Source organism: Protomyctophum bolini (assembly GCF_963924005.1).
Source record: "Protomyctophum bolini genome assembly, chromosome: 23".
Classification (NCBI taxonomy): Eukaryota; Metazoa; Chordata; class Actinopteri; order Myctophiformes; family Myctophidae; genus Protomyctophum; species Protomyctophum bolini.
Genome location: NC_137884.1, coordinates 23,525,173 through 23,539,500, shown reverse-complemented (window position 1 = coordinate 23,539,500; position 14,328 = coordinate 23,525,173). Strand labels below are relative to the sequence as shown.

The 14,328-nt window shown below is 46.4% G+C and overlaps 1 protein-coding gene across 1 annotated transcript in view; it reads right to left on the bottom strand.

Annotated features, from left to right (window-relative positions):
• The window catches only part of dnah12 (dynein, axonemal, heavy chain 12), a gene marked incomplete at both ends in the record, with an annotated part of 78,085 nt that overhangs the window by 53,554 nt on the left and 10,203 nt on the right, over positions 1–14,328 (bottom strand). The window contains 16 exons of the mRNA XM_080757488.1: positions 657–780; positions 1,372–1,493; positions 2,480–2,719; positions 3,198–3,350; positions 3,616–3,788; positions 4,243–4,399; positions 4,688–4,807; positions 5,828–5,974; positions 6,663–6,798; positions 8,312–8,433; positions 9,015–9,209; positions 9,943–10,143; positions 11,016–11,201; positions 11,703–11,961; positions 12,743–12,936; positions 13,797–13,931. Of these exons, the coding sequence (XP_080613614.1) occupies positions 657–780; positions 1,372–1,493; positions 2,480–2,719; positions 3,198–3,350; positions 3,616–3,788; positions 4,243–4,399; positions 4,688–4,807; positions 5,828–5,974; positions 6,663–6,798; positions 8,312–8,433; positions 9,015–9,209; positions 9,943–10,143; positions 11,016–11,201; positions 11,703–11,961; positions 12,743–12,936; positions 13,797–13,931 (2,664 nt within the window). The remainder of the gene's footprint in view (positions 1–656; positions 781–1,371; positions 1,494–2,479; positions 2,720–3,197; positions 3,351–3,615; positions 3,789–4,242; positions 4,400–4,687; positions 4,808–5,827; positions 5,975–6,662; positions 6,799–8,311; positions 8,434–9,014; positions 9,210–9,942; positions 10,144–11,015; positions 11,202–11,702; positions 11,962–12,742; positions 12,937–13,796; positions 13,932–14,328) is intronic.

Sequence of the window (14,328 nt, the reverse complement as noted above, 5' to 3'; positions counted from 1 at the left end):
TTGTGAAAATGTGATGCAAATCTTTGAATATATATTCTATAACGTTTTTAACTCAAATCTTCTGCTTCTGGGGGGTCCCTGGAACTACATATTTTCAGATGGGGGTCCACGGCCACATACAGCTAATTCTGGGGGTCCTTGACGTAAAAAAGGTTGACCACCACTGACACAGAAACATGGGTTTTTCCGAAAACTGTCATGATACTAAATGCCACAGACGAAAAACAGTCTAAGTCCACACTAGCAATCCATAATGTATAAATGATAGATAAGGGGTCAGGAGGACAACGAGGCCTTTTCGTGGAGGGGTCAGAATGAAATTTGGACTTGGACTGTCTTTCGTCTGTGGTACTTTTTTGTAGAATCGTTCCCAGGTCAAAATGTATTAACCCATTCTGAACGGGAACCCATTTTTGTGTTTAGCATCACGTTATGCTTTAGCTATTCAAAAATAGCAGATCTACAAGCTCATAGCGCGCCACCGAGTGGCGCGCTACGAGCTTGTAGGTCTGCTATTTTTGAAAAATCGAAGAACCACTGACATTTTTAGAATCTGATCTCAGGTCAGAATGGGTTAATCAGACCAGTGTGTGTCCAGTGGAAACCTCGTATGAATCTGATCTCAGGTCAGAATGGGTTAAAAACCAACACCGTACCAAGATATCTTCGTTCTGGTGGGGGAACTTGAGCTTGAGGTTCCCGGCCGCCACCAGCACGGCCTTGACGGCCCTCATGCCGTAGTCATAGTGGAACTGAGAGGACAGCTGCTCCGAGCACAGCCTGTATGTGACCAGGGAGAAAAAAGAAATGTGGACAGGGCTGACAACAAGAAGCGTAATTAGTTTTCCACCTGCTCTCCATCCCCATACGTTTCATTTTGGAAGGGGGGGCCATGTCCAATTCAGTAGCTTAATGCCAGTTATTAAAAACAGCCATAGTCTATGAAGTGAACAGAGTTTTCGTAACCCTGTCTATCTCTAAGGCTCTGGGTCACCCTACCTGTAGGTCATCACGATCTGGGTCACCCTACCTGTAGGTCATCACGATCTGGGTCACCCTACCTGTAGGTCATCACGATCTGGGTCACCCTACCTGTAGGTCATCACGATCTGGGTCACCCTACCTGTAGGTCATCACGATCTGGGTCACCCTACCTGTAGGTCATCACGATCTGGGTCACCCTACCTGTAGGTCATCACGATCTGGGTCACCCTACCTGTAGGTCATCACGATCTGGGTCACCCTACCTGTAGGTCATCACGATCTGGGTCACCCTACCTGTAGGTCATCACGATCTGGGTCACCCTACCTGTAGGTCATCACGATCTGGGTCACCCTACCTGTAGGTCATCACGATCTGGGTCACCCTACCTGTAGGTCATCACAATCTTCACCGCCAGTGGCTTGGCGTTCAGGAAGCCGTAGGAGTACAGAGAGATCTCTGCGATCAGCACATAGTTAGGAACCATCATGGCTACCGTTCTGAACAACACCTGCATGAGGGGAAACAGGTGTAGTTAGGAACCATCATGGCTACCGTTCTGAACAACACCTGCATGAGGGGGAAACAGGTGTAGTTAGGAACCATCATGGCTACCGTTCTGAACAACACCTGCATGAGGGGGAAACAGGTGTAGTTAGGAACCATCATGGCTACCGTTCTGAACAACACCTGCATGAGGGGGAAGCAGGTGTAGTTAGGAACCATCATGGCTACCGTTCTGAACAACACCTGCATGAGGGGGAAACAGGTGTAGTTAGGAACCATCATGGCTACCGTTCTGAACAACACCTGCATGAGGGGGAAACAGGTGTAGTTAGGAACCATCATGGCTACCGTTCTGAACAACACCTGCATGAGGGGGAAACAGGTGTAGTTAGGAACCATCATGGCTACCGTTCTGAACAACACCTGCATGAGGGGGAAACAGGTGTAGTTAGGAACCATCATGGCTACCGTTCTGAACAACACCTGCAGGCGAAACGTCAGAGACACTATAAACACAGGTGATTATATCGGACAATTATATTTTTGTGATTGTCATAATGTTGCTGATGTCTGAGGTGAGTGTGAAGTGTATCTTTCAAGTACCTTCATGACATCATAGAAGGTATAGGTTTGTTTCCCTGCACTCATCCCTGTATTTTTCTACAGGCAGGTGTTCGGGTGAATCTCACCCGTGTTTAGTTATAGATTGATAGAGAAAAATATCCCATACAACCACAATGGACTTTTTATTTGGGCCCATTGTGCGTGTATGGCATGTGAGACCATTCTCACAGGGTTAGGAATTCACAGGAATGGTTGGACCAAAGGAGAAGTTCCCAGCTCCATTATTTATATAGTTTTTTAGGAATATTTAAACTATTATTTGCATCGTCAGCTAAAATGTGGCCAGTCCTATATAGCCTACAATAAGCGCAGTGTGGGCTAAACTGCTGGTCCCAAGAAAAGAAAAGCAGAAGGAATTCAGGAGACCTTGAGGTTGTCCGGCAGCTCGGAGCGTCCGGCGTAGCCCGGGTTCATGGTGATGGACACGAAGCAGTTTGGGTTGAGCCTCAGCCGGGTGCCTTCGAAGTCAAAGAACTCCATCTTGTTCTCCACGGCCCTCTGGATGCACAGCACCTGCTGCGCCACCACCGACAGCACCTCCAGCTCGATGCGGTTGAACTCGTCGAAGCACGCCCACGCGCCCGACGACGCCAGGCCTTTGAAGAACTGCCACGAGACGAGAGAGAGAAACACGCATGTCAATAAGCCCAAACTCATTCGCAGTCTCAATGTGTTGGTGGAAACTTTCCACCAACACATTGCAAATGCAATTTTGAGGTACTTTTACTTTACTGGAGATTTGGGTCTGAGAAAACCACCGCTTTACAGTAAGAAAATATAAAGATAAAGTGCCCATCGGCACAGGTCTCCACCAGGGCAGGTCAGGTTGTGGCCTCCTGGTGGCGCTATAACAGGCCGTTGAGGAATATTTGGAGCAGAGGTGCGTCGTTGGCATCCAGGGAGTGTGTGTGCAACGTTTGGCATGGATCAGGCCAACGGTGCCGGAGATTAGCTGATAACGGACGGACGGAAGAACGGACAGACGAAAGGACACACGGACGGAGTGCAAAACATACTCTCTCCCCCTAGGCCTTCGGCCTGGTGGAGACAACTAAATTGCACAATAGAATAGTACATGAATCACCTTCCCCATTGCCAGATAGTCGAGTCCATCAGAGCAGTTGAAGACCACACACTGCACGGCCAGGGCTTTGGCCAGATCCTTGGTGGTCTCCGTCTTTCCTGTCCCGGCCGGACCCTCAGGAGCACCCCCCAGACTGAGGTAGAACGCTCCGATCTGAGACAGAGGACGAGCAAGATGATGATGACCAGGCATTATTGAGGGGCGCTAGCTAGCCCCTCCTATATTCAGCTATTAGTGTAGATTTATGTCCCACACAAACATTCAATTCCCATTGACAATGAATAGAACATTTTATGTCATAGTGTCTTAGCAAAACGGCTTAGTGTCTATTTTTGTCTCTTTTTTTACGTCATAGTTGTCTATTTTTACGTCATAGTGTCTGAGCAAATAGACATGTTACGTCGACAGACAGACAGACCAGGGTTCGGTAGCAGCGGTCAGTGAGCGGGGTGATGACCAGCCGGGTGGAGTTGCCCAGATACTCGTAGGCGTACTTGACGTCACAGTTGATGATGCGCACGCGCACGTTCTCATCGGTCCAGTAGTAACGGAGCTGAGCCAGCCACTGGAAGTCAGATTCGTGCGAAACACCTGAAAAGTGGATAATTATTACTGTATATTTCACTTTAATTTGACCAGGGAAAGCATACAAACTATAGGGCAACCTAGAGGTGTGCATAGCTGAGCTGCATGGCTCATCTGCAGTGGATCAGGAGGTAGAGTGGCCGGATGGGTACAGTGAGGTTCCCAGTTCGATCCCTGTGGGCTCCCCCCAGAGTCAGTGTCGAAGTGTCCTTGAGCAAGACTCTGAACCCCTAATTGCTCCCGATGTGGAGGTTGGTGATTTCCCCTGCCATGTGTGAATGGCTGGGTCATACCAAAGACTCTGGGTAAGTCCCTGCGACATACTAGCGTCATGTCCAGGGGGTGTACTTGTACATCAAGCTCAGAGAACTCCTCAGCAGCTCCTGTCCTATGGGTCCCATGGTGACAGAAACAGGAGATAGGCTTCTGTCCTAAATGAAGGTTTTCATGCATGGAGTACCTTTCTGGCTCAGTTCCAGGACCACGTCTCTGGCGTGCACGTCGATGGTCACCAACGCCCCCAGCGTGGTGCGGGTCTGTTTGGGTAGTCGTCCTCTCACCAGCTCCACGATGTCATTCAGCTGACTCTGCAGCTGCTCGTGGTATCTCTTTAAACCCTGCATGCCGTGAAGCAAAACACACTTATTGCTCCTCAGAAACAGACTCGTCGCATTTTCATTAGCCTCGGGAACCACAGGCGTTTTGTCAATAGGATGCATCGGCTGTATTGGCCGGTAATCCGGATCCGGTAATGGTGGTGCTTTAACTGGGAGATGTGGAAAATTATTTCTTTCTCACTCACTCACTCACTCACTCACTCACACAGACACAGACACAGACACACACACACACAGACACACACACACACACACACACACACACCAGAGAGAGCAGGTAAAACTCACGCCAGCTCCTGCTCTGATGGCTTCGTGTACTTCCAGGGTCCAGTAGATCTGGGAGGTGCAGAGCACCACCTGTCCAGGCCACTCCGTCACCCACTGACCCCGAGGAGTCTCACAGTACGCCTGTCCAAAACAACACCATCCCTTTAGGAGTCTCACAGTACGCCTGTCCAAAACAACACCATCCCTTTAGGAGTCTCACAGTACGCCTGTCCAAAACAACACCATCCCTTTAGGAGTCTCACAGTACGCCTGTCCAAAACAACACCATCCCTTTAGGAGTCTCACAGTACGCCTGTCCAAAACAACACCATCCCTTTAGGAGTCTCACAGTACGCCTGTCCAAAACAACACCATCCCTTTAGGAGTCTCACAGTACGCCTGTCCAAAACAACACCATCCCTTTAGGAGTCTCACAGTACGCCTGTCCAAAACAACACCATCCCTTTAGGAGTCTCACAGTACGCCTGTCCAAAACAACACCATCCCTTTAGGAGTCTCACAGTACGCCTGTCCAAAACAACACCATCCCTTTAGGAGTCTCACAGTACGCCTGTCCAAAACAACACCATCCCTTTTCAGATCGCTAGGTCCAGATTCTTATGGAAATCAGTGTTGATTTTGTCGACTAAAACTATAACGAAAAATGTTTGTCGACTACCTTTTTTTACTGACGAAAACAAAATGGAAACTAAATGAAAACGAAGCCACGATGACTGAAACTAGACTAAAATGTTAGGAAGGGACTATAGTGGACAAGAGATCCAGTATAAGTAATTTGATGACAATAGGAGAGCGCGACGCGTTGTGAGCTTGTAGATCGGCTATTGTCAGCAAGTGTAAAATCAGTCATTACGACGGCATCAAGACCCACCAAAATACATTTTAGTCGACTAAATCAATAAATGTATCTTTGGTGAATGGTGATGCATCTCAAACTATCCAGATTTAAGACAGATTTGTTGTATGGACAAGAGGGCAGGGATCTTCTCTTCCTGTGAACTGTGTTGTTGTATGGACAAGAGGGCAGGGATCTTCACTTCCTGTGAACTGTGTTGTTGTATGGACAAGAGGGCAGGGATCTTCTCTTCCTGTGAACTGTGTTGTTGTATGGACAAGAGGGCAGGGATCTTCTCTTCTCACCTCTTTGGAGCGAGCCACCACGTCTCTGACGCTCCGCACCATCACGTCCTCCACCTGCACCAGCCACTTCTCCACCGCTCCCCTGGCCTCCGAGGTGGAGATCAGCTGGATGAGTTCCACACGCTCTCCTTCACTGCTGTACATGGCCTGGACGGACAGACAGACAGACAGACGGACGGACAGATATTTCAACACTCTGCCGTACATGGCCTGGACGGACAGACGGATGGACGGACGGACAGATATTTCAACACTCTGCCATAACATGGCCTGGACAGACAGACTGACGGACAGATAGGAGTGGAACAATGTGGAAAAAAGCCTATCGATCAGTGTTGATTTCGTCGACTAAAACTATGACAAAAAATGCTCGTCGACTACATTTTTTTCACTGACGAAAACTAAATAAAAACTAAACTATGATGACTGAAACTATGACTAAATATAGTCACAATTTTGTCCAACAAATGAAAACGAGACTAAAATGTTAGGGAGGGACAAGCGGAGAAGAGATCCAGTAGAGCTGAAAGACATTTTATGCTTTGTTGCGCTCTGAAAATAGAAGATCTACAAGTGTAAAATCAGTCATTACGAGTACGACGCCACCAAGGCCCGCCAACACACATTTTTGTCAACAAAATCCACTGTAGGTTTATTCGGGTTAGGGTTGACAAAAACTAGACTCAAACGAAAACATTTCAGATGACCAAAAATATCACTAAAACTAAAGAAATAAATATATATATATATTAAAATGACTAAGACTACAACCAAATCAAAATGTGCTGTAAAAATCAACACCAACATCAAGCAAGCCTATAGTACTGTAACTTGCCTGGATATCCAGGTCAGGCAAAAAGTCCAGCTTGGAGATTCCCTCGAAGCACTTCTTCAGATGGGGCTGCACGCGCTGAGGGTCCTTGGTCTCCGACAGGATCTCCAGCATCTCGTCGTTGGAGAGGAAGAAGAAGCTGTCAGGAACCGTGGAAGAGAGGCATCATCATCATCATCACTACCTTTATTTATACAATTAACCCATTCTGACCTGAGATCAGATTATAAAAATGTCTTCTACATCCTGACAGTTTTCTGAAAAAGCTATGTTTCTATGTCAGTCGTTCTTCAATTTTTCTAAAATAGCAGACCTACAAGCTCGTAGTGCGCCACTCGGTGGCGCGCTAACACCAAAAGGGGTGCTAACACCAAAAGGGGGTTCCCGCCCAAAATGGGTTATTGTCAATGTAGCCGAGGTTACAATACAGCACAATACAAATGAAAATACACCCATTATTACACATTACATCATACATCAGGGTAAATTACAAAGGAACTTTAACTCCATGTGGGCCCAGCAGGTGGTAGCATCAGCACAGCTAAGCCTTGCCACCGTTCACTCCCATTGTAATGACCCGTAATTTCCAGGTTATCACTGGAGGTGGGGAGGTGGGGGCTGTTGTTTTGAGCTTTCGTCAGAAGCGGTTACATGTCATCAGCGATGCGATACAAAGTTAAAAAAAATGATTTACGATCGTCGGGATGCGCGGCGGCTGACCATGGACAGAGCTCGAAGCTTCAGAGATACAGAGCTTTGAAAATCCTGCTTTTAATGGATTTAAATGGAGCCTGGATGTAAAAAATCCCATAGCTGGTGAGAACGGAGGAGCTCCATAGCAACCGCAGCAATCAGTGGCGTGCACAGACATTTAGAGAGGGGCAGGTGATCAAGTGAAAAAAGGGCACCTTGTGCAGCGTGTGTACAAAAATAAAACCCCAAAAAAACCGATTCATTATTATTTATTATTTTCAAAAGGGCACATTGCTGTGCACGCCACTGGCAGCAATGCTAACAGGTATAGGTGACGGTCGCCTCTTTCATATTATGGATTATACGGGGGGGTACGAACATGTCCGTAGATGGCTGATGCTGCACCCTAGCCAGAGGGTACGAGTATAATCGTAGATCGCACAGAAAGAATTACCGGTAAGCATATAACAGCCAGTCAATCAAAACAAAACAAAATAAAATAACTCAATTGAACAGGAGCAATCACGGTTAAAAATGTTTTGGAGCATTCCTTTAAACTGACCAGCTGTCTGAGTACTACAGGAACCTACAGCTTTAAGAAATCACTAGATAGGTGCTTTTTTGAAAAATATTTGAATATTATATTTTTTGAAAAATATTTGAATATTATATACTTTCAGAGCGAACGTTTTTAACTCAAATCTTTGCTTCTGGGGGGGGGGGGGTCCCTGGAACTTTAACATCATATTTTCAGATGGGGGTCTGCGGTCAAATACAGATAATTCTGGGGGTCCTTGACATGAAAAAGGTTGAGAACCACCGACATAGAAACATAGGTTTTTCAGAATACTGTCATGATTTAAAAGACATTTTTGTAGAATCTGGTCTCAGTCCTAAACGGGTTAATAAATAATATTATTAACCTAATAATACACATTATAAAAGGATCTGCACCGTACCGAGGGAAGAAGAGCCGTTTATTCTCCAGGTACACATTCAGTCCCTTCATGATCTGATCCAGGAGGTTGTTGGAGTCCTGGAGCTTCAGCAGAAGGTCAGGCAGTGAGGTGGCCGACAGGATCTACAACACATTGAACACACCATCATATACAGGGAGGTGGCCGACAGGATCTACAACACATTGAACACACCATCATATACAGGGAGGTGGCCGACAGGATCTACAACACATTGAACACACCATCATATACAGGGAGGTGGCCGACAGGATCTACAACACATTGAACACACCATCATATACAGGGAGGTGGCCGACAGGATCTACAACACATTGAACACACCATCATATACAGGGAGGTGGCTCACCGTGGCTGAGAGGATCTACCATATCTAATGTGATCCTGAGCTCTACACACCCTCCGCCAACCTGGGGAGAGCAACGGACTTGAACTCATGCTTCCTTCATGCTTGAGTGTCCAAGTTGCTCCTTTACACCTGACAGGGGGGAGTTTCCCTGGTTGGACGTAGTGCGTGGCAGGAACACGTTATTCCGACCAGTTCCTTTCCCCTCTATCGGGCGCCCCGGCTGGCCAGGGGGAGGCAGTTTAGAGACCAGGATTACTGCATGTTTTTTGTGAGGGTACCTACCCTAGGCTTAGGGGACACGGGGAGAACATGCAAACTCCACACAGAAAGGCCTACCTTGGGCTCCTTGACGCAGTGGCTCATGACGTCTCTCCAGGTCTTGTCCACGGTGTGGAAGAGACGTCCCTCCTCGGGCATCTGCTGCATGATGTCCTGGGAGGAGAAGATGGGCTCCAGGTAGAGCCACTGGGCCTGGACCTTCAGCCACTCCTCTGTGGTGTCCTGGATGCGGAGGAGACGTTCCTCCCAGAGCTACAGGAGGAACACACACACACACACCATGCGCACATGCACAGTTGCACACACACACACACACACACACACACACACACACACACACACACACACACACACACACACACACACACACACACACACACACACACACACACACACACACACACACACACACACACACACACACACACACACACACACACACACACACACACACACACACACACACGCTCTTATCGAGCCCACTATCGAGCATTTTCTATTCCTTTGTGGAAAGACGGCAGACGACAATAAAATCTGAACAGAACCAGTATCTTTAGCTAGGGCCTTCACATACAGTACTTTTCTAACACCGTGTGTGAGGCAATTGACCTTTTTACTTTTGGAAAGGACCACCATTTTGATGAGATTTAGCCTCTCAGACCCAAGAATGTCTTTTACTGTCCAAAGTTCCTTGCTGTATAGTATTGATGTTGGTACCATTAGGAGAGATAGCAGGCATCACGTTGATCAAAATAACAATTCTATATTCTCTAATTGTGTAGACAAGTAATGCAGATGTTTAACAATAATTTAACCCTTGCGTAAGTGTCAGTTGACGAACATGTTTCGTCATAGTTTTAGTCGTCAATCTCAACGCTGTTGGAACCCTACAGTGTGCCCACCCACCTCACGGCCCACCCACCTTGATCTGCTCCTCAAAGGGCTTGAAGTATAGGTCCACCCACCCACCTCACGGCCCACCCACCTTGATCTGCTCCTCAAAGGGCTTGACGTAGGGCGAGCCCCTCATGGTCTGGGTCTTGATGATCTGGTCGTCCAACATGGTCTGGATCTCGTCCACCGCCGTGAGGATGTTCACCCCGGTGTCTCTGTAGGGGTGGTGGTGGAAGGACACTCCGTCCCACAGCTCCACCATGGAGCGCATGGTCTTCTCCAGAGAGAACTCCTGACGTGTCAACAGACCATAGAGTTATATTTAAACTAGAGGATGGTGGTGGTCACGTCAGAGCCATAGAGTAAGAGAGAGTTATGTGACATTGAGGGGGCAGAAAACTGAGCTGCTCATGCAGCCCTGGAGTGTGACAAGCGGGAATACCGCTACATTGTTTTCAATGAGGGCGGCGCAAATATCATATCAAATATCATTATTATTATTCATCATTTTAGGCATGTGTGCCTATTATACAGTGACAACTAAAGTCTCTGCAATGTTTATGTACTATTACTAAAATAAATTGTGAACTGAGTGGTGCAACTCCCCCCTCTCTCTCTCACCCCCCCCCCCCCCCCCCCCCCCCCCTATTATCGCTATTATCATCATACATCATCATATACATCACATTCCGTGCTCAGCCAATCAAATCATCACAAAAGTCATTCCGGCCAATCACTTTTGGCATCTTAACTTTTCTGCCCTTTTTTTTTATCTTCAATGTGTACTCGCTATATGGGGTGATCAGCCAATCACTGAAAATATCCAATCTACAAGCCCACAACTGCGACGCGTTGTGGGCTTGTAGATCAGCTATTTTCAGCATCCAACTAATTGTAAAATGACTTATACTGGATCTCTTGTCCACCAGTCCCTTCCTAACATTTTAGCCTAGTTTTTATTTGTTGACGAAATCGTCAGTATATTTAGTCTTATTTTTTTTTTGTCACCATAGCTTAGTTTTTATTACGTTTCCATTTAGTTTTCGTCAGTGGAAAAAGGATAGTCGACGGACATTTTTCCTCTTAGTTTTAGTCGACGAAAAACAACACTGGTTCCACCACAACAGTATGAAGGGAAAGACAAAGAAAAGATGGCGGTCTCACTTTACTAGCGGCCGTGCTGATGGTTTCGAAGCGCTCCAGGTGTGAAGACAGGTCCTGTCGGAGGACCTTCCGCAGCGTGGTGCCAGAGTCTGGCGCCAGCTCCTGACCCGCTATCTGTGACATCTGCTCCCAGTGGCGCCGCCTGATGCCTGCGTTACACAGGATGGCCACCAGGGGGATGTGCTCCTGGTGACGACAAAACCAAACACAAGAACGAACACACTAAGAATTTCATCGACAAATAGAAAGCACACTCGTTTGAAGTGAGGTAATGTTTGTTTAAGGTGCTCTAAACAAAGTCCATAGACTAGGCTGCCACTCTGTTTGTTAAAAGTGCTCTAAAGTCTAAATAAACAAAAGTCCAGATAGACTTGGCTGCAATATGACGTAATTCTAAAAGCCAGACATTAGAGGGAATCGCGCTCATCAAAAACTAGACAAAAAATGTCAGGGAGGGACTAGTGGAGAAGAGATCGCGCTGCGTCTAGTTTCAGCATGTTTCAACAGGTCTAAAGTCAGCCATTACGACGGCATCAAGGCCCGCCAAAATACATTTTAATCGACTAAATCAACTGTACATTCAGTCGACTAAACTCTTATGATATTCAGTCGACTAAAACAGACTAAAACCAAAACATTTCAGATATTAATATTATATTTAAAATGTGACAGAATAAACAGTACTACCTTGAACTCTTTGATCTGCTCCATGACCTGGGAGCACATCAGTACGGTGGGAATGTCCTGGTGGCCGGCATCGTCCTCCTCTCCTCCTCCTCCCCTCCTCCTCCTCACCACGCTGCTCTCCTTCTCCCTCTCCTCCTCCTCCATCTTCTTCTGCTTCTGCTGGAAGATCTTCAGCGTCTTGTAGGTCTCCCTGAAGAAGTCGTTGACCTCGTCCTCCATGCGCTCTCCGTCCAGGCCCAGGAAGGAGCCGTCCATCCATCTGCAACAACAACAAAGAGACCATCGGCGTCCGCAGTAGGTCTGTGTCTGACTGACTGTTTGGTTCGGAAGACCATCAGCGTATCCATATAGGGCTGCTAGCTCTGGTCGGCCAAAAAGTACCGTTTATTGCGAACGCAGTGAGCACTTATTGCGAACGCATTGAGCACTTACTATGAGACCTAGCAGATCATGTCTGTCTGTCTGTCTGTGTGTGTGTGTGTGTGTGTGTGTGTGTGTGTGTGTGTGTGTGTGTGTGTGTGTGTGTGTGTGTGTGTGTCTGTCTGTCTGTCTGTCTGTGTGTCTGTCCCTCTATCCAAATATGGAGTGTGTTGCATCAGCAATCACTCAGCTCCATATATGGGCACAAAAGGGGCCAGGTCCACTCAGCTCCATATAATATGGGCACAAAAGGGGCACCATATAAGGAGTCCCCAAAGCAGCTATATGTCCAAAACCCAAAAATGTGCGAGCTGCGTTCGCTTCCCGCGTTTGCGCGTCTTACTCGTGTACTTTATACGTGTGGTGGGGGGCTCAGAGTGCAACAGGCAGCCTCTAGACATGTTTAAAGCACAGCTCAAAACCTACCTGCTTTTAGTTGGGCTTTTAAAATCCATGTTGTTTTGCATGTCCTCACTGTATCACATTACTGCTATTATTTTAATGTTGTTTTATGCCTTTTTGTTGTTTTCTTTTTTTCTCTATTGCTCTTTAAAGCGCTTTGAGCTGCATTTCATGTCATGAAAGGTGCTACAGTATACAAATAAAGTGCTATTATTAACCTCTTCTCGGTGCGCTGCCACCTCAGCACCAGTCCAAAGAACTTGTGGTACGGTTCCATGCTGTCCCTGATGAGCTCCACCTCGGGGTAACACGTCAGCTCCGTGTTGAAGAGGGCCTCCTCCTTGTTGATGAAGACGATGGACTCCTGCAGGTCCTGCAGCTTCTTCTGCACCGTCCGCATGTCCGTCACGTACTGCTCAGAACAAGACATATAAGGAGAGGGATGTCACGGTTACACATTTAAAGGACAACTTTAGTTTTTTTTCCAACCAAGGTTCATGTTTTAGGTTGTTATTAGAGAAAGTTTATTTTTTTCTCATTTGCTGCTTTGTTTAATTTTAGGGATTTTAGCTGTTTTTGACAAGGGGGTGGGGGCATTCAGGCATGGGGCTAAATATGTATTTTTTGCACAAATCTTTATAGCGATTTATTTTTTAATTATTTACTATAGTCCTACTAGACCCCAAGAAATTACATCTAGCCACAAAAGATCACGAGATCCACTGAATGTGTCAAACTGAAATATTGAGCCTATGACACACAGTGTGGCTTCCCCCCAGGAGGCCTCGCTCACATTCAGTATATCCTGTGATCTTTTGTGGACAGATGAAATTTCCTGAGGTCTATTAGGACTATAGTAAATAATAAAAAAAAGAAAATCGCCATAATATTTTGTAAAATAAATACATCATTTAGCCCCATGCTCGAATGCCCCCGCCCCCCTGTCAAAAACAGCTAAAATCCCGAAAACGAAAGAAAGCAGTAAATGCGGAAAAAAAACACACTCATCATTTACTTTCTCTAAAAGTCGTCCTTTAACCCATTTTGGGGCGGGAACCCCTTTTGGTGTTTTAACTAAGCATTATGTTATACTTTAGCTATTGAAAAATAGCAGATCTACAAGCTCATAGCGGGCCACCGAGTGGCGCGCTACGAGCTTGTAGGTCTGCTATTTTTTTTAAATCGTAAAAATGCGTAAAATGCGTACAGCACAGCACAGCACAGCACAGCACAGCACAGCACAGCACAGCACAGCACAGCACAGTACAGTACCTGCTGCATCTTGTCGAGCTCGGAGCAACCTGCAAACTCCTCCATCCTGCGCCCCAGCTTCTCCAACTCCATCGTCAACCTCTCCTTTCTTCCCAGAAGCTCCTGCTCCCCTCGGTGTGTCGCGTCCTCCATCACCTGCATGGGGAGAGACCAAAGAAGTCATTAAGTAAGAGGACTCCCTTCTCTAAAACACTGGGACGTGTGGATGTGGAGCATGCTCAATTTATGTAATTTAGATAGATATTTAGATTTTATGTATACTTAGTTTAGTTGTACAGATATTCTACTGTTAAGACGGATGTTAGGTTCTTAGCTTACGTATGATTCTTGATGATTATTTCTATATCTCTGTTGTCGGGAGGAAACCTCATAACTCCAAAATGTTCATTTTTCAGGAAATTAAGAAAACCTTATTTTTTTAAACAAAGCAATACAGCCTCATCAAAGTCGGTGTTGTAACTTTATATATTGTCAATTACTTCCATGAGAGGGGGAGAGGTGGTGGAGTTAGTTGCTTTAGCAGACAGTTTGC